The 20,063-nt window shown below is 39.6% G+C and overlaps 1 protein-coding gene across 3 annotated transcripts in view; it reads left to right on the top strand.

Moving 5' to 3' along the window:
• Positions 1–20,063, top strand: part of hgh1 (HGH1 homolog (S. cerevisiae)) — a 23,184-nt gene extending 3,121 nt beyond the window's left edge. The window contains exons 4-10 of one of the 3 annotated variants that reach the window (XR_009064371.1): positions 2,520–2,657; positions 3,031–3,182; positions 11,507–11,607; positions 11,673–11,863; positions 15,915–16,037; positions 16,110–16,501; positions 16,534–20,063. Coding sequence is in view for 2 of the 3 variants with exons in the window: in XM_057845533.1 (XP_057701516.1) it covers positions 2,520–2,657; positions 3,031–3,182; positions 11,507–11,607; positions 11,673–11,863; positions 15,915–16,037; positions 16,110–16,289 (885 nt within the window). In the remaining variant the exon portion in view is untranslated. Of the gene's footprint in view, positions 1–2,519; positions 2,658–3,030; positions 3,183–11,506; positions 11,608–11,672; positions 11,864–15,914; positions 16,038–16,109 lie in introns of all 3 variants that reach the window. The other 2 variants (XM_057845533.1, XM_057845532.1) reach the window with 2 other exon arrangements.

Raw genomic sequence — 20,063 nt, 5'->3', positions numbered from 1 at the left:
CATTTTCGGCTTGGGATCGTCACGACGACCGCCCTCACCAAAGGTTCTCCCTCGGCCGCCGAGAATGCGCTTTTTTCGGGCCGTTTGCCTTTTGGCTTTGACTTTTAATACAGTGGGAGAAGAGGAAAAACCACTGTTTACTGTCTAAAAATGATTATAGCGGACAGCCGGTCCCACTTAAAGACATTAGACCCCAATCTCATTGATAAGCCGCTTGATTGTTTTTCAGCGAAAACGTGGCGAATATTGCCAACAATCGTCCCGCTTTGTCCGTGTTATATCAGTAAACCAGTGAGCACTGTTAGCATGCTCAGTGCTAAATAACCCCACGCCATTGCAAATACAGTGCCTTGCAAAAGTATTCGGCCCCCTTGAATCTTGCAACCTTTCACCACATTTCAGGCTTCAAACATAAAGATATGAAATTTAATTTTTTTGTCAAGAATCAACAACAAGTGGGACACAATCGTGAAGTGGAACAACATTTATTGGATAATTTAAACTTTTTTAACAAATAAAAAGCTGAAAAGTGGGGCGTGCAATATTATTCGGCCCCTTTACTTTCAGTGCAGCAAACTCACTCCAGAAGTTCAGTGAGGATCTCTGAATGATCCAATGTTGTCCTAAATGACCAATGATGATAAATAGAATCCAACTGTGTGTAATCAAGTCTCCGTATAAATGCACCTGCTCTGTGATAGTCTCAGGGTTCTGTTTAAAGTGCAGAGAGCATTATGAAAACCAAGGAACACACCAGGCAGGTCCGAGATACTGTTGTGGAGAAGTTTAAAGCCGGATTTGGATACAAAAAGAGTTCCCAAGCTTTAAACATCTCAAGGAGCACTGTGCAAACCATCATATTGAAATGGAAGGAGCATCAGTCCACTGCAAATCTACCAAGACCCGGCCGTCCTTCCAAACTTTCTTCTCAAACAAGGAGAAAACTCATCAAAGATGCAGCCAAGAGGCCCATGATCACTCTGGATGAACTGCAGAGATCTACAGCTGAGGTGGGAGAGTCTGTCCATAGGACAACAGTCAGTCGTACACTGCACCAATCTGGCCTTTATGGAAGAGTGGCAAGAAGAAAGCCATTTCTCAAAGATATCCATAAAAAGTCTCGTTTAAAGTTTGCCACAAGCCACCTGGGAGACACACCAAACATGTGGAAGAAGGTGCTCTGGTCAGATGAAACCAAAATTGAACTTTTTGGCCACAATGCAAAACGATATGTTTGGCGTAAAAGCAACACAGCTCATCACCCTGAACACACCATCCCCACTGTCAAACATGGTGGTGGCAGCATCATGGTTTGGGCCTGCTTTTCTTCCGCAGGGACAGGGAAGATGGTTAAAATTGACGGGAAGATGGATGCAGCCAAATACAGGAACATTCTGGAAGAAAACCTGTTGGTATCTGCACAAGACCTGAGACTGGGACGGAGATTTATCTTCCAACAGGACAATGATCCAAAACATAAAGCCAAATCTACAATGGAATGGTTCAAAAATAAACGTATCCAGGTGTTAGAATGGCCAAGTCAAAGTCCAGACCTGAATCCAATGGAGAATCTGTGGAAAGAGCTGAAGACTGCTGTTCACAAACACTCTCCATCCAACCTCACTCAGCTCGAGCTGTTTTGCAAGGAAGAATGGGCAAGAATGTCAGTCTCTCGATGTGCAAAACTGATAGAAACATACCCCAAGCGACTTGCAGCTGTAATTGGAGCAAAAGGTGGCGCTACAAAGTATTAACGCAAGGGGGCCGAATAATATTGCACGCCCCACTTTTCAGTTTTTTATTTGTTAAAAAAGTTTAAATTATCCAATAAATTTTGTTCCACTTCACGATTGTGTCCCACTTGTTGTTGATTCTTGACAAAAAAATTAAAATTTTATATCTTTATGTTTGAAGCCTGAAATGTGGCGAAAGGTTGCAAGATTCAAGGGGGCCGAATACTTTTGCAAGGCACTGTAAGGTGATACAGCGATAATAAAAACTGTCCTTCTGTCCAAAGACACTCTTCCTTTTGTCCAAAGACACTTTTTTTGTTTTTTCGGTCAATTTTTTTTGTCATATTGTCATCATGAGTTAATGTTTTTAATCAATTTGATTTTTTTTTTGTTATTTACTGATTTTATTACAATTTTCAGTATCAAATGGTCAAAAATGTACATTGAGTGTATTTTTACAATTTGGATGCGACTTTTTTTTTTTTTTAAATGCAGGCAAATTGATGCGGGTTAAGTCTTTCCTGTTACAAACAAAACAATGTTAATAAAGTTATACTTTATTCTAAGTTCATTTATATTACTGTTTTTTTCTTTAGTAGAAAAAAAGGACACAATGTTAGGCAGATGCGTACTTATAATGATAATTTTATAGACAAATGATACTATTTACAGTGGCGGCAGAGAGTTTGGGGGGGCGCAAAATATTTACGTCTTCCTTAGGGGGGCGTACCAGAAAATAATTGAGAAGCACTGATTTAACTGTAAACCTGTTATTTTCCCGGTCAGGTGCTAGTGAAAGACATCGGCATAATCCCCACACTACTTAAAAACCTGAAGGATCAGCAGTACCCGTTTTCTGACCAGATCTGCACCATTCTGTCAAACTTGACGCGCCACGAGAAGACATGCAAGACGATCTTTCAGGTAATTTTTGACCTCAGGGGACGATAGATTGGCGCTATCTTTGGCTGCGCTCAGACGGCAGACATACACTGGTATGAAAAAGTATCTGAATCTTTTGGAATTTCTCATATTTCTGCATAAAATCACCATCAAATGTGATCTGATCTTTGTCAAAATCACACAGATGAAAAAAACTGTTTGCCTTAACTAAAACCACCCAAACATTTATAGGTTTTCATATTTTAATGAAGTTAGTATGCAAACAATGACAGAAGGGAAAAAAATAAGTGAATCAAGTGACCCCTGCCGCCCTCCCACTTAAAATGGATCGGAAGTCTACCAGTGATAAACACTCAAAGAGTTAAAGAATGTGTGTGTCTTTCATTTTTTGCAGTTCCTCCAGGAAGAGTTAGGCCTGGCTCAGCTGGTAGACATCTTGTGTACAGAAAGCTACAACCCTCATGCCAAACTGCAATACTTGGCTCCCCTGCTGTCCAACCTGACGCAGCTTCCTGACGCCAGACGCTTCATTATGGACAAAGACAGGTCTGATTTTTGCCTACTCGGTAGTCCACAGGTCTTAAACTCGTGGCCCCGGGGCCAGAGCCGGCCTGTCACATGATTTTGTGTGGCCCGAGAAAGCAAAAAATTTGCAACCGGCTTCTTGTTTCCCGTTAAATGAAAATAACATTAAAGGGAACCACGGCTAAAAAGACACGTAGTTCTTAAAAGATAAATGTTAGTACAAGTAATAATAATTTGATATTAAAACTAGGGTTGGGAATCTCTGGCATGAAGCCGATTCGATATGTATCTGGATACACAGGTTATGATTCGATTAAAAAAACGATACATTTTTAAGGCCGAGCGATTCGATACGATTCGATACAGTGTAAGAACGATATGGTTCGATAGAGTGAAAACGATCCGATAGTAAATATTTGTTGTGTGTGTTTGTACAGTATTTTAAACTTATAAAAAGACCACATTTCTAATATAGCAAAATTAAACAACAGAATTTCATACCAATGTTATGATTTATTTTTTTTTATGAAAAAAAAATAAGGCTTGCAGAGGTTGCGCTAGAAATTTTCGTTGTCTGTCATTTTGACTGACAGGGTCATAAAAATCCGGTCATAATCTATTTTTACCTGTCACTTAAATTTTTAAAATGATAATGATGACATATTCAATAGTATTTAGTTTTCATTCATTTTTAATTAATATTGTAACGCTTGCTTGGCGGCGAAAAATTAGACACGAAAATCGTGGTATTTTTCTCCCTCTTTTTACTCTGCTTACCGCCAACAACACCATCAAAACAACAACTCCGCCCCCAAAGAAAAAGAGGCAACTATAGACCCTACGCACGTGACGTCACAACTCCTTCCTCCTGACTGGTGCCGCCCAATTGTCCGTCAACACATCATGTTTCCCTGTTACGGCTACGTACATTCCTCCTATTTACGACGTGTTTTTCTGCTCATTAACATTAATAATCAAAATGGTGAAGGCGTGTGTGGCGGTCGGTTGCAATAACAGAGAAGATAGACGGAGAAGACGGAGAGACTTGAAGTTCTACCGGATTCCGAGAGACCCGGAGAGAAGAGAGCGAGATGGGCTGCTGCAATTCGACGAGGAAACTGGGCTCCAAACAATTACCACAGATTATGTAGTAGTCATTTTATATCTGGTAAGATACATTTAATATATATTTAGAGGGTTTTGGGCTGACAACCACAATTAAGATCATTGCTAGGCTAATCGCCGTCAACATACACGTATGTATGTAGTGAGAGTGCTATCGCTAAACCATATAAACATTAAAAGCCCTAACTCCATTGACAAACGACATGAAATACATTAGATTTGACAGTGGATGTTAGCAATAACAAAAGATTTTGAATTGAAAATTTCGTAACTCACCTTTCCAAGCACAAGATAGATTCCTGCCGAATTTTCGTGGACGAGGACCTGTTTCACCCAACCAGCAACGAAGTATTTATAAGCCTCCAAGCTCTTAAAGTTTTTCAAACTTTCGTGAGAATAGGCTGATTTTGTGTGGACAAGATAGTTGTACAGTTCAGGGTAGCTAGCAGATGTCAGGCAAATACGGCGGAGACAGCGGGTCGAAAAACATCGATTTAGGCATCAAATATGGATCTGGCGAATGGATAAACTGAAGCTTTTCCACATAACGCCTTTTATGCAACGCATCAAGTGAGTTTACGGCATCCGAAAGCACCGGGTCTTCCATGAAATGCATTATAAATTGCTCAATCAATTGAGACCATTGATAATACAGACACAAAATGATGGACAAGTGGGCGGAACCATACAGCGAGCACGTGATTTTGTGACGTCGGCAAAAGGCGTTATGTGGAAAAGCTTCAGTTTATCCATTCGCCAGATCCATATTTGATGCCTAAATCGATGTTTTTCGACCCGCTGTCTCCGCCGTATTTGCCTGACATCTGCCAGCTACCCTGATATGTACCACTATCTTGTCCACACAAAATCAGCCTATTCTCACGAAAGTTTGAAAAACTTTAAGAGCTTGGAGGCTTATAAATACTTCGTTGCTGGTTGGGTGAAACGGGTCCTCGTCCACGAAAATTCGGCAGGAATCTATCTTGTGCTTGCAAAGGTGAGTTACGAAATTTTCAATTCAAAATCTTTTGTTATTGCTAACATCCACTGTCAAGTCTAATGTATTTCATGTCGTTTGTCAATGGAGTTAGGGCTTTTAATGTTTATATGGTTTAGCGATAGCACTCTCACTACATACATACGTGTATGTTGTCGGCGATTAGCCTAGCAATGATCTTAATTGTGGTTGTCAGCCCAAAACCCTCTAAATATATATTAAATGCATCTTACCAGATATAAAATGACTACTACATAATCTGAGGTAATCGTTTGGAGCCCAGTTTTCTCGTCGAATTGCAGCAGCCCATCTCGCTCTCTTCTCTCCGGGTCTCTCGGAATCCGGTAGAACTTCAAGTCTCTCCGTCTTCTCTGTCTATCTTCAATGTTATTGCAACCAACCGCCACACACGCCTTCACCATTTTGATTATTAATGTTAACGAGCAGAAAAACACGTCGTAAATTGGAGGAATGTACGTAGCCGTAACAGGTAAACATGATGTGTTGACGGACAATTGGGCGGCACCAGTCAGGAGGAAGGAGTTGTGACGTCACGTGGGTAGGGTCTATATGGACCCCAATCACCAACGTCACACAAAGATCTTAAGTGTGGTTGTCAGCCCAAAATCTTCTAAATATATATTAAATGCATCTTACCAGATATAAAATGACTACTACATAGTCTGTGGTGATCGTTTGGTGCCCAGATTTCTTGTCGAATTACAGCAGTCCATCTCGCTCTCCTCTTCGGGTCTCTCAGAATACGGTAGAACTTCAAGTCTCTCCGTCTGTCTTCTCTGTTACTGCAACCAACCGCCACATACGCCTTCACCATTTTGATTATTAATGTTAACGAGCAGAAAAACACGCCGTAATAGGAGGCATGTACGTAGCGGTAATGTGTAAACACGACGAGCTGACGGACAATATGGCGGCTCCGGTCAGGGGGGCGGCGTTGTGACATCATGTGATTGGGGTCTATACACACGCGGCAATCTAGTCCACCAATTGGATGATGCGCTGGCACACCGGGTGCACCAATAAGAACCTCGCGTTGATGTGTCAATTACGGTGCCGCCGCCAGACCCCGGTGACACTACAATATTCTGACAGAATAGCCAACGACGTCATGCATTAAGAGAGACAATAGCTAATTAATATGCTCACTCGCCACCCTGTGGTCTGATGTGTGAATTGCAACCTGTCAAAATGAAGGACGGACTTCAGTTTTTTCCGTCACCGTTTTAAAAAACCAGTCAACGACAGAAAATATTCGGTTAACGTGACCCCTGGCTTACTATATGACAGTCATTTTGTTGGATGGGATTGATAATACAATAAAACTCCAGTGACAGACAACAATAAAGTGCAGTAATTCAATTACTGTATTTCCTGGTGTTTTTTTAACATAAGAGGTAAGTAATTTAAGTGCAAGCTTTCAATGTAAACATCTTAGAAACAAAAAATATTAATTATATGCAGCAGCTTTAGGAAAAAAAGAATTAAACCTGCTAGTGTTATCATAAATAAATAGTAAATTATGCTTTACGACTGGTATAATTGGGGGAATAAAAACATGGCATTTTAGACAGACAGGTCAATAATCATTACTTTAACCTAATACACAGCAAAGTCATTCACTTATGCCTGTGCTTCATTTTTTATTCCTCATCACTGTCCATATCTTTTTTGAAGGGCAGATTTTTCTTGAGGAAGATCAACTAATCCACATGTTCATGTTAAGTAGACTGTGTTTCGTGGAAACAATATGCCGCCCTTTCCACCACTGTAGTGGGTTATTTTTCAGGGTTAAAAACTCACGATCTCTGTACCGCTCCACACTTCACACAAGCTCTGTCCCATGCGAACAGATCTGGCTGCCTTCATCACTTCAATGTCTGACTTTTGTTTTCCTGGGTGCATCGAAAATCAATCGCTGCAGGTCACTGGCGTCGGTGATCACACTGTCCCTTGTTTTAGCATGTTGCTTCGTTGCCACTACTAGTTTCGTTTTAGGCTGTCAAGAAAATGCTAGGGAGCATGCGTTACAGTGGTTATGACAAGACTGTGACGATCGGGTAATGAAGGCGACTAGTAGCGGTTCTGCCGGAATGCATGGGAAGTTGAGGCAACCACAACTGTGAGTAGTGCTTGTCCATATTATATCATGCGTGCGGTCTCGATCTAAGTGCGCCGTGTGGTGAATGACACAAGCGCAGCTAAATTATTATCATATTAAGCAATGCATTGAACTAGGCATTAGAAGCCGATTCTTGTGCTCGCGATAGCCGAATTCTATCTCTACTATCGGTTCATTGAATATTTAATGGCTAATTACTGTCGAATGGTAACTTTACTATCGATACATCTGTATCTCTCACCTGTAAAACCGGATATCCGGTCGTATCGGTTTATCGTTGTCAAGCTTAATTAAAACCCCTCTTAATGTTTTCGTTTTAGTAAATTTTGTAAAATTTTAAATCAAAAAATAACCTAGCAGCTCGCCATCGATGTTGACATCACAGGGCCACACTGCCGTACTTCACAGTCACTCTAAAGGTAGTGATTTAAATACACCCCAAGGTGTCAATGGCGAGTTGTACATCAATAAGACATCAAGTCAATGAGTGCGTTTTGTCCCTTGACTGACACTGTCGCTCCCTGTTTTTTGTTGTTGTTTTTTTAAGACTGGGTCTATTGTGATTCACGTTCATTTGAGTTTTGTCTTCACAAGACTCCTGAAAATGGCTCCCAGCATCATAGTTTGTGTATTGTGACTAAATATTGCCATCCAGTGTATTTGTTGAGCTAAAGGAGTTGCTAAAATGTTTAAATATAGTTTGACCAAAGTCTGAGTAAGTTTTATGTGTATTTTGCGCATCTAGTATTTTGATTGTGAATACCTGTTCTCTTTGCATTGTTGTGTTAACTGTGTGAGAATAGGGCCTCTGTAATACAAATTGAAGCACTTTTCTTCTTGGGGACATTTTTTGAGAGATATGAGTATTAGTTTTTCAGTATTTTCACTACATGATACTTACGTGTGTTGTGAAAGAGTTGCCGAAGCTTATGCCAATAAACGGCGCGATCCTAGCTATGAATCTGAATGCCTGTGTCCAGTCTCCTTTCTCTCTCCCACTGTGGATTAAAGAAACAACAGCGTCGGTCAAGAGAAAAAACGCACTCATTGGCTTGATCCCTAATTAATGTAAAACTTGCCATTGACCTTACATAATTAAAGAGTGACACTTTTTTTCCTTCTTTTTTTCAAGAGTGGCAGGTGGAATTCTGGCAGCGTGGCCCTGCGACATCAACAACAATGGCGACATACTAGTTAAAATAATTTTACAAATTGTATAAAAACGAAAACATCAAGGGGGTTTCAATATCAAATTATAATAACTTGTACTACTACTAACATTTGTCTTTTAAGAACTACAAGTCTTTCTATCCGTGGAACCCTTTAAAGTGATCCTTTACCTTAATTACATGTAGGCTCTAATAAACCACAATTGTTCTCTTGCACTAAAATATGTTGTTAGAAACACATAAAATGTTAAATCAATGGCAATATTTTATAATATTTACTACATATTTTGACCGTTAGTTGGCGCCATGGTTTGTGGGCTGGCAGTGATGACGTCATTGGGATCTTTCCAAATGTGTAGCGTGTTCAACAATTGCTTATTGCTGCCAAAACTCGCGAAGTAAAATGCCACAATGTGGTGCTTTTGGATGCAATTACCAGTCAAATGGAAACAAGGGGAGTGAAGTGAGTGGTCAAGGTGGAATTATTATTTTTAGTGAATGAATGTGCATAAGTGGAAGCTTCTCCCCCTTTTTGGTCCCTGTATGCACGTATCCTACCCACCACGTGTTCCAACTGGCGCCCGAACATTTTTCCTGGATCCTCAGTCTAGTAAGGGATCTGTCTATTTTCTGGATCCGACCGTCCCACCGCGTCTGCAATATTAGTTTCGGATCTGTCTATTTTTTTAATTCGTCGGTCCCACGGCGGCTTTTCGGATCAGTCTATTTTGTGGAATCAACAGCCTGATCACGGCTGCAACATTGCCATGGGGTCGGTCTAATTCCTGGATCTTCGAGTGAGTAAAAAACACGGATTTGGATTACTATTGCTATTTTTTTTTGTTGACTATTCTTCGTGGGAGCTTTCCCCAAATCATACCAAATAATCAAAGCACTATGGCACGCTACAATGATGACAGTGACTCTGACATGGACCTTACAACTAGGGCTGCAGCTATAGAATATTTTAGTAATCGAGTAATCGACTGAAAATTCTATCGATTAATCGAGTAATTGGATAAAACAAATATATTTTTAGGTGAAGAGCAATTATAGATATACATGAGAAAACAAGACATTTTATCATTTTCAGTCAATCAATGTCTTTATTTTTGATGTATATTGTTGAAAACAGCCAACAATTGCATCTCAGATGTAACTAGAATTTTAAAAAATGACTAATTCACTGCTTTCACTCAAAAAACCTTTAGATCTTATTTTAAAAAAGTATATACATATATATATATTATATATATATATATATAAACACACCTAAAAATGCCTTTACGCTTGATAACACACATCACTTAAAAGTTAGGATTTTTTCTCACGTGTTTCAACTGAATTTATATTTGTGTCAAGCCATTTTTAAGTTCTAGTTAAGTTTTAAGTTAGTCTAAACTGTAAGTCCTGATAGGATTTTGAGTTTTTGCACTGTTCAAAATAAATGTATGATACAGGCTGTATTGGAGCACATTAGGGACTAGTGCTACTTGGTGTTTTATCCAGCAATGACTACTGAGCTAAAATTGATAGTTAGCATTATTGAGTTTTTATTTGACACCCTCATCACTCCACAACGCTATGTTATGTTATAGCCTGTATGTAAGACACGTTAGCCACGCATCGAAAGCGGTCTTAATTAATTGAAACCTAGCCCTCCGCAGTGCTAACGTAAGGTGAGCTAGTAGTGACAGTAACGTTAATCTTATACAGTATATTAGCGTTTAGCGCTCTTTATTAGCGCTTAGCGCTCTACTGCTTTAAGATGGCGGCTGTTTGCTAACGCTGCCCAGACGCGGCCTAGTCTGTCATTGTGCATGTAGTTAAACATACATGTGATCTCTATGAGACTCACTGGACGCTACCTGTAACTAACGTAGCATGAGCGGGCTAGTATTTAGCAACGTCGGCGTCGTTTGTAGCGGTTGTCGGCTGCAGTAAGTTTTTTTTTTTTGCTTCTTCCTCTACGCACGTGACGTCAGCGCGTTGTCCCGCATTAAAAGTAGTCCGAGCAAAACGTGATGCTTAGAGCTGTCAAAATAAACGATTACTCGAGGTGAATAAAATTACTCTGATCAGTTTTTAAACTCGAGTTACTCGAGTTGCTCGAGTATTCGTTTCAGCTCTACTTACAGCACTGTTGGAGTTTGTCAGGGAACGCGTGTTTGCATACTGCTGAGCTCCCAAGTGAAGAGTGGTCAAGGTGGAAAGATGATTTTTTTGTGAATAAAATTTGCATAGGTGGAAGCTTCTCCCCTTTTTGGTACTTTCATACACGTATTCTAGCTACCATGCGTTACAATGTACAAGACATGGATTACACAAGGTGTGCTCTTTGGCCTTTACTGTATGTAAAGCACACGACAGCTCTGGATGCAAACAATCTACATAATTATTTTGGGATAAGTTTGAAAACGCAATATGCTTACCTTGAATATCTGCTAATAAAACCGGAGTTCCCAACAGCATACACGCTTGCTCCTAACCGGAGTTCCCAACAGCAGACGCTCTCTCGCTCTGTTGTCATTGAGACTTTTGCCCAACTTTTGTCTTATCAAGTATTTGGTGCACGCATTTTTCCCTGAAGCTCGTCTTGTGAACGACCGACAGTGCTGTCCTGCTCCTCACTTTTCAGATCTGGTTCAAATAGGAAGGGGAGAACCGACGACATGTTGGGAAAGCTAACGAGTGACACGCTGGAATTTCGGCAACGGGCCCGGTGACATCACGCACTGTAACGTAACAAGAATGGCGACCTATCACTTAAAATAATCTTACAAACTTTATTAAAACAAAAACATTAAGAGGGGTTTTAATATCAAATTATTATAACTCACACTAACATTTATCTTTTAAGAACTACAAGTCTGTCTATCCGTGGATCCCTTTAATTAACAAGTTCTTCACTTAGGTGTGTGATCCAGCGTTTGCTGCCGTTCACGCAGTATGAGGCTTCGGCGGTGAGGCGAGGCGGAGTCATCGGCGTCCTGCGCAACTGCTGCTTCGACTCCGGTGAGGAGCAGTGGATTAGCCGCGTTTTCTTCCAATTTTATCGACGCCTAACCTCTGTCCCACAGCCAATCACGAGTGGTTGCTGGGCGACCAAGTGGACATTCTGCCCTTCTTGTTGCTCCCGCTGGCCGGCCCGGAAGAACTGAGCGAGGAGGACAATGAGGCTCTGCCGGTGGACCTCCAGTACTTGCCAGAGGACAAGAAGAGAGAAGAGGACCCCGATATCAGGAAGATGCTCCTGGAGACGCTCATGTTGGTAAATAACAAACATAACAAAGGTGTCAAAATCTCTTTATCAAACCAAATTAAAGTGCGCTAAACTCTACTTTTGAATTCATTATCAGATTGTGTGTATGACAATGTGATTAATTGAAGATAATCTCTTGTGATTAATTGTGATTTAAATGTGGGCTAACCTAATGACATGACACGGGAAACGGAGCCGATTCGTAGGGGACCTATTTTAAAAAACTTTCAAAATCAAATATTTTCAAAATCAAAGCTGCGAACAACTCAAAACCAAAACAGGGACCTGCCTTAGCCATATATGAGTCTCCATGAGCAGCGGCATCAAAAAATTCAAAGTCTTTTTCTTATAAAATTCTGATGACCGTATTTTTCGGACTATAGACCCTACCCACGTGACGTCACAACTCCTTCCTCCTGACTGGTGCCACCCAATTGTCCGTCAACACATCATGTTTCCCTGTTACGGCTACGTACATTCCTCCTATTTACGACGTGTTTTTCTGCTCGTTAACATTAATAATCAAAATGGTGAAGGCGTGTGTGGCGGTCGGTTGCAATAACAGAGAAGATAGACAGAGAAGACGGAGAGACTTGAAGTTCTACCGGATTCCGAGAGACCCGGAGAGAAGAGAGCGAGATGGGCTGCTGCAATTCGACGAGAAAACTGGGCTCCAAACGATTACCACAGATTACGTAGTAGTCATTTTATATCTGGTAAGATGCATTTAATATAAATTTAGAGGGTTTTGGGCTGACAACCACAATTAAGATCATTGCTAGGCTAATCGCCGACAACATACACGTATGTATGTAGTGAGAGTGCTATCGCTAAACCATATAAACATTAAAAGCCCTAACTCCATTGACAAACGACATGAAATACATTAGACTTGACAGTGGATGTTAGCAATAACAAAAGATTTTGAATTGAAAATTTCGTAACGCACCTTTCCAAGCACAAGAGTCAGAAGATAGATTCCTGCCGAATTTTCGTGGAGGAGGACCTGTTTCACCCAACCAGCAACGAAGTATTTATAAGCCTCCAAGCTCTTAAAGTTTTTCAAACTTTCGTGAGAATAGGCTGATTTTGTGTGGACAAGATAGTTGTACAGTTCAGGGTAGCTAGCAGATGTCAGGCAAATACGGCGGAGACAGCGGGTCGAAAAACATCGATTTAGGCATCAAATATGGATCTGGCTAATGGATAAACTGAAGCTTTTCCACATAACGCCTTTTATGCAACGCATCCAGTGAGTTTACGGCATCTGAAAGCACCGGGTCTTCCATGAAATGCATTATAAATTGCTCGATCAATTGAGACCATTGATAATACAGACACAAAATGACGGACAAGGGGGTGGAACAATACAGCGATCACGTGATTTTGTGACGTCGGTGGGTAGGGTCTATAAGTCGCACCAGCCATAAAATGCCCAACGAAGAGGAAAAAAACATATATAAGTCGCACCGGAGTATGGGTCGCATCTTTGGGGGAAATTTACTTGATAAAATCCAACACATAGAACAGATATGTCATCTTGAAAGGCAATTTAAAATAAAAATACAATAGAGAGCAACATGCTGAATAAGTGTACAGTATGATCAGTGTACAGTATGATAATGTTACATGATGCTTGAACAACAAAATGCGAAGGTGGCCGGTATGTTATCGTAACAGCTATTAGGAGTTATTCAGGTAACTATAACATAAATCACATGCTAACAAGTTTACCAAACCATCAGTGTCACTCCAAAACACCAAAATAACATGTGAAATGATATATAAATGTGTTTATAATTTCACACATAAGTCGCTCCAGAGTATAAGTCGCACCCCCAGCCAAACTATGGGAAAAAAAAAACTGCGACTTATAGTCCGAAAAATACGGTAATTATTTTTATGTAAGTATAATACAATTTAAACTTATTATAGAATAGAATAGCCCTTTATTATCATTATACACTATATACTGTTAGCGAACGAGGCTAGCAGCCGCCTGAAGTAAAGAGCTTTTGTGGCGAAAATTCTTGTAAATGCTTAAATCCCCGAATTTTTCATAGATATGGACGTATAACAGTCTTAATTCTTGGCTAAAAGCAAAGAAACCGTGCAGTTAGCGTTAATTATACGTTTATATGTCGAAGTACAATGCTACTCTGTTAGCGAATGAGGCTAGCGCCCGTCTGACGTAAAGAGCTTTTCTGGCGAAAATTCTTGAGAATAAATGCTTAAATCCCTGAATTCTTTATAGATGTGGACATGAAGCAGTCTCGATTGTTGGTTAAAAGCAAAAAAAAAAAAATGCAGGTAGCATTTATTTCGCGTAAATATTGCCAACTATGAGGCTAGTCTGATACGAAAATTACCCACCTCCATAAGTAAACAAAAGAAAATTCTTGCGAATAAATGCTTCAATCACTGAATTCTTTGTAGATATGGACGTAAAACGGTCTCAATTCTTTGCTAAAAGAGCAAAAAAACGTGCAGTTACACATCTATTTTACGTATATTTGTTGAAGAATGATGCCAATGTTGTAGTGGTTCCCATTCTCCCATTGATTTGTTTCACATTTCAAAATGCATGCATGGTACAAATTAACTGGCATAATCAGCTGAATCCACTGTCCTTCTGCGTACAATAGCATGGCTCTATAATGGAGACGTACTCATTTAGCAACGTCACATCCGCCTTCTTCGTCAAGCCAAAACTCTATAGCTGGAAGTCACTCATTTTAATGGTGCAGCATTCAAAAAAATTGAATTGCCTTCAAAGTGAATGGAGAAGCCTTCTGCCTTTGTTCAAGGACTGGTCACAGCTTCGCACAGCAGTTATGCTTATTGACCATTGGATGTCTCCAAACTGAGCTGCTTGCGATTGGTTATGTGAGCAGACCATTTGCCTTCATGGTGCAAAAATTCAATAAACAATAAATAATTGAAAAATAACAAATTATAAACTCATTCCATATAACTACTGCGTTACCAGAAATAGTCACTAAGAAAAGTAATAAAATACAAAAATCTGTGCAAAAGCCCAGCGAAATGCATATTGGGAATTGTCATTGCATTGGCATGTCCTGTGATTGTCTGCCTGTATTTGTAATGCTTTGGTCGCCCCTTAGTGGCTCTTTGGGGTAAGTACTGTAAACGTGAGTTACCGTATTGGCCCGAATATAAGACGGTGTTTTTTGCATTGAAATAACACTGAAAAAGAGGGGGTCGTCTTATATTCGCGGTCTAGACATTATAACCACTCACGACACTAGATGGCGCTAGATATCATTGAAGCGATGTTCTGTCATGATAGATCTCAGCTACTCTTTTTAGTTTAACCAGTTTGCATTATTTTATTGCAATGTTTTTCCTTATTCAGATTTGTTTTAAGACTACAGTTCGACTTCACTTTGATGGTTAATGCAGTTATTGGAATTTTGTTGTTTTATCACAATAGATTGGTTTATTTACATTTCAAAAACCAGAAGACATTCATTTACGAGTGTGATTGCACTTTAGTTTACATATTAAAATGTTCAGATACTAAGATTTGAATGAGGCAAAATAACATGCTTTTTCTCTCAAATCTCGTTATAATCATTTGTTTCGGATGTACTGTAATTATTTTCTGTATAAAACTTAATTTGGTGTTCAAAAAGTCTTCTTTCAAACTTGAGTCTTGAAAAAGAGGGGGTCGTCTTACAATCAGGGCCGTTTTATATTCCGGCCATTTCGGTAATTATGAATGATTTTTTTATTTAATGATGGACATTTTGGCTCATTTCAATTTTTATTATTCATATGGGATATTTATTTTCTATAACTTAGGTGAAGTTGTTACATTTATCATTATTAAAGCATCCAGTGTACATTCAGTAATAACAAGTGCAAGACGGCATTTATCGGAATCAGTTTTATATCGGTATCAGATTTTCAGAGTTGGACAATATCGGGTTATCGGTTAAAAAGACGAATTCTTTCAAGAATGTTTTGATAAATTGATTATTAAAATTGTCGTGGACTATTCACGGCGGCCCTAACGTACGTCCATGTGATCCGTTAGCTGACGGCGACCAAAGATGGCCGACGGACTCTGAAAGACAAGAACGTATACGTCATCATGAGGGAGTTCCACCGCTGGGAGAAAGAGCCCAAAGTCAGCAGCGCATGTGAAAAACTGATCCAGGTACGACCAATCGAACCCGAATGGATAGACTGACAAGCCAGGTTAAGAATAAGCTGCTTCTCCTTTGCGAAGGTGCTGATCGGTGACGAGCCGGAACTGGGCATGGAGAACCTTTTGGAGGTGAACATTCCGGAAGATGTGGAAGAGAAGCTGAAGGAGGCCGACGTGGAGGAGCAGCGAGAGCTGGAGGCCCAAGAGGAGAGGAGACAAAAACAAGAAGAAGAGGAGCAGACAGACATCAGGCAGGAATAAAGCAGACAATGAAATATTTTTTTATATGTAGGATATAAATAGGATATGAACAAGAACACACACAAATATAAAAGACTTTAAATAAAAGATTTTAGCGTATTTACAGGTCACATCCTGTTAATTTTTGGGCATTTCCATCTCACTTCCTGGTAATTTTGCATCGCTTCCTGTTGATTTTGGGTCACTCCTTGTCGATTATGGTGCATTTACAGGTCACTTCCTGTTGGTTTTAGGACATTCACAGGTCACTTTCTGTTGATTTTTGGTCACCTCCTGTTGATTTTGGGGCAGTTCTGGATCACTTCCTGTGATTTTACGGCCATTTTTGGTAAAAAAAAAAAATATATATATATAATGACGGTTTAATGAGTGTTGTATGTGCCATTGGAACTCACTGGAAATGTATGGGGAAATTTTTGTCCAGTTTTGGCGCAACCATACGTTTTTTTCCAAAAACAACTTTTGCGCTTTGATTTTGTGTTTGTGTATGAAGTATATGAATCAGAAAAAAACTGTAGGACAGGTAACATTTAGAAAATTGAAAATGAACCTAAATGAATGTTCCAAAATTGCACGCGTTTGGAAATTAGAACGTTGTGAATCATGCGGGAGAAAAAATACGATCATTTTAGGATGAGCATTGCTTCGCAACAGATGGCGCCAAAGCTCCACCTACTCCTCTCGACTACTACTTTGTTACACCACATTAAAAGGTTAAAAAAGCACTTTATTTTCTCTCATTTCCCTAGTTTGAAGCATTTTTCAACTAATTAATTTGCATGTTGGTTTAAATTCATCATGAAAGCGAAGGATTGTTTGATTTTATGTAACAAAACGGCGTGTAAAATTGAACTGCTCCAGATATAGGTCAGGTTGTTTCTAAAATAAAAGCGACGACCTGAAGACAATCCATAAACCATCAATAGGAAAAGTTTGATGAGATATGTTGAAGTTCTCAAAGAGATTGTAAAACTCACAAAATATAAAATAAGCGATATTACGCCACGCTTTGTTAAGTATTAGAAACCACTGCTTTTACTCTGAAAATCAGAACATTGCCGGAACTCACATAGTGGACATTGAGTGTACTTTAAGACCAAAAAGGGGGAACTAAAATGAGTAATCAGCTTGAATTCAGAATTAAAATTCTTCAAAAACATTAGAGTTCGTGGGTCACACCGATTTTCACTTGCGCATTGAGGGCCGAGGTCCTTGCGCGTGATCGAGAGCTCGCTGACATGCACGCGCACGGCCGTGTACGACGTGTCAGGCGTGAGCGAAGCCAAATGTGAAGGATGAAAAACGTCAACAACGTTCTTACTGTTTATACGGCTGAACGTTTTTCCTGAATAAAGGAACGTCATTGGCTGCCAATGACGGCGATAGACGTCCGATCCATTTTCAGACTAATCGCGTTATGAGTGGAAAGCACGTACGAAGACAACAAAATCAAATGAAACATTATAGGGGGGACAAGGTGATTTTTATCAAGAATACACTGTGCAAATATTCATTGGTTTCTCGATAGGCTGCTGCTGATGATGAGGGAGTGAAAGGGGAAGCTGAGTCAAAAACAAGTGCATACCTGTTAAATTGTAGAAATTGCAAATAGGGAGATTTCTGTTTGCCAACCCCGATGACGCGCGCGCGCGACAATCGCTAAGACAAAATGCAACCATTTTTTTTTCAAGTTCATTTTGGTCACAACACTTGTGTAAAAATTAACTACACTGTCAAAGAACCTCTTTTTGGTGGCATCAGAGATAGTCTTCAACTTGCTCCATGTATTGTCTGGCATCATGTGATACTGCTATGTTGCCTGTGTCATGCCAGTTCTCCTTGTTCCTGTAATCAACATCTAGGATATCCTCAGCTTTCCTGATCACATCCATTTGCACAAATTTGGACATCAGCTTCCTCAGCAGCCTCTTCATCTCATCAACCATCACTCCAATTAGGGTTTCGTCGGACTAAATCAGCAAGATTAAAAACATTAATTACATCATTTAGAAAATTAATCATATTTGTTTTTAAAAGTATCTTTGTCATGGCAGTTTTTTAATTGAATTGTAACCTAGAATTGAAACTTTATATTTTTTGTTTAAGCACAGTAATAATGATATAATGTAATAAAGTGTATAGTCTACACTTTAGCTTTAGCATAATAGCGAATCTAAATGATTAAACTTCAAGTAAGTAACGATATGCTTTCTCACTTAAATTCAAATATTGTGGGGGTAGGACCGCAGTGGTTTAATATTCCATGATGTTTGATCCACGAAAACACAAGAGTAAAGCAGCGACTACTTCCTCGTCATCGTTCTCCCATCATTAGCTCTAATGCTATTAGCATTAGGCTAGTTAGCTATCGCTGGCAGGTAAGATTTACGGCAATTACGTTGACGAACGTCGTTTTTCCCGAATACTGTAGGCCGACCAGGGTCAGCTCCATCTCTTCCTTCCAAAATAAAGACTTGAACCAGTCTAAAAGGCGGTTTATTAGTGCCAGCATCTTGGGAAGTCGGTGGTGCTTCGCCTCTTCCCTCTCTGTCAGATGTTTGGTTGGGGTTTTCCAGCTCTGAAGGGGAGGGAGGGCAGGGAAGTCGGAGACGGCAAGGCTATTCGTTGTTGTTCACTTTCCGAATCGGGCCGAATGGTATCGTTACAAAACGGTGACAAACAAAAACGTAAAAAAAAAAAAAAAATTGATATTTTTGGAAAATCGGGAGATTTGGCTTTCTAATCGTGAGGCGTGAGCATTGGGGTCAAAATCGGGAGTCTCCCGACCAAATCGTGAAACTTAACAGGTATGCAAGTGTTGTTAGAAAATAAATCGGTAGGGGGAACAGTTTTTAAAAAAAAAAGAGACCTGTTGTTGAGCTGCATTTAGAGGCAGAAAAATTGAGATTTTAAAAAAATTAAAAAGGTTATTTTATAGAGGAGGAAAAGTTGAGCCATTTTGGGAAAGAAATGGTCTATTTTTGAGAAAAGCAAACTTATACAGTGCAAGGACGTTGGTTTGGTCTCAACATTGGTAGGGACTAAAGATGTCGATTGGGTCCGATCACGTCATTTTCAAAGTATCGGAATCGGCAAAAAAATATCGGACATGCCTTTTTTTAATATATATATATATATATATATATATATATATATATATTTTATTTAAATCGTTTTCTAATTGTATTTAACGTTACAGATAAAATGTATTACACTCATCCAGAGTAGTTTTGGCTTAAAGTAGGGCTATCAAATTTATTGCGTTAACGTCGGTAATTAAAAAAAAAAATTAATCACGTTAAATAATTAACACATGCGCCGCACGACCCACTCACGCATTGTCGCGTTCAATCTATAAAGATGCCGTTTTACCTATAGATAGCGCTAAAAGGTGGTGTATATTGAGTAGAGAGACTTTTGACAACCTTTGGAGCCATTTTGTATGTGGCTAAAGCCTTACAATACCTCTCTCAGGAATTTAAAATAACGTGGGAGGCAATGTGGAGAAGAGTAGTAGTTCATCATTTTCTTGACACCCTATGATGTTTCTCAACGCAGAGAAGATATATCAATTGGTGCCCCTTCGCACAGTCATGGTTGCACTTCCCATCATGCATTTGGGCAGAAGTTGAATGGCTGCAGTATCATTTACTGAAAGCCCAACAAATACACTAGGCGGCAATATTTAGTCACAATATACAAAGTCACATTTATCCTTTAAGAATTACAAGTCTTTCTATCCGTGGATCCCTCACAGAAAGAATGTTAATAATG

Source organism: Corythoichthys intestinalis, chromosome 9, assembly GCF_030265065.1.
Source record: "Corythoichthys intestinalis isolate RoL2023-P3 chromosome 9, ASM3026506v1, whole genome shotgun sequence".
Classification (NCBI taxonomy): domain Eukaryota; kingdom Metazoa; phylum Chordata; class Actinopteri; order Syngnathiformes; family Syngnathidae; genus Corythoichthys; species Corythoichthys intestinalis.
The sequence above is the reverse complement of the archived record's forward strand: the minus strand, read 5'-3'. Positions and strand labels throughout refer to the sequence as shown.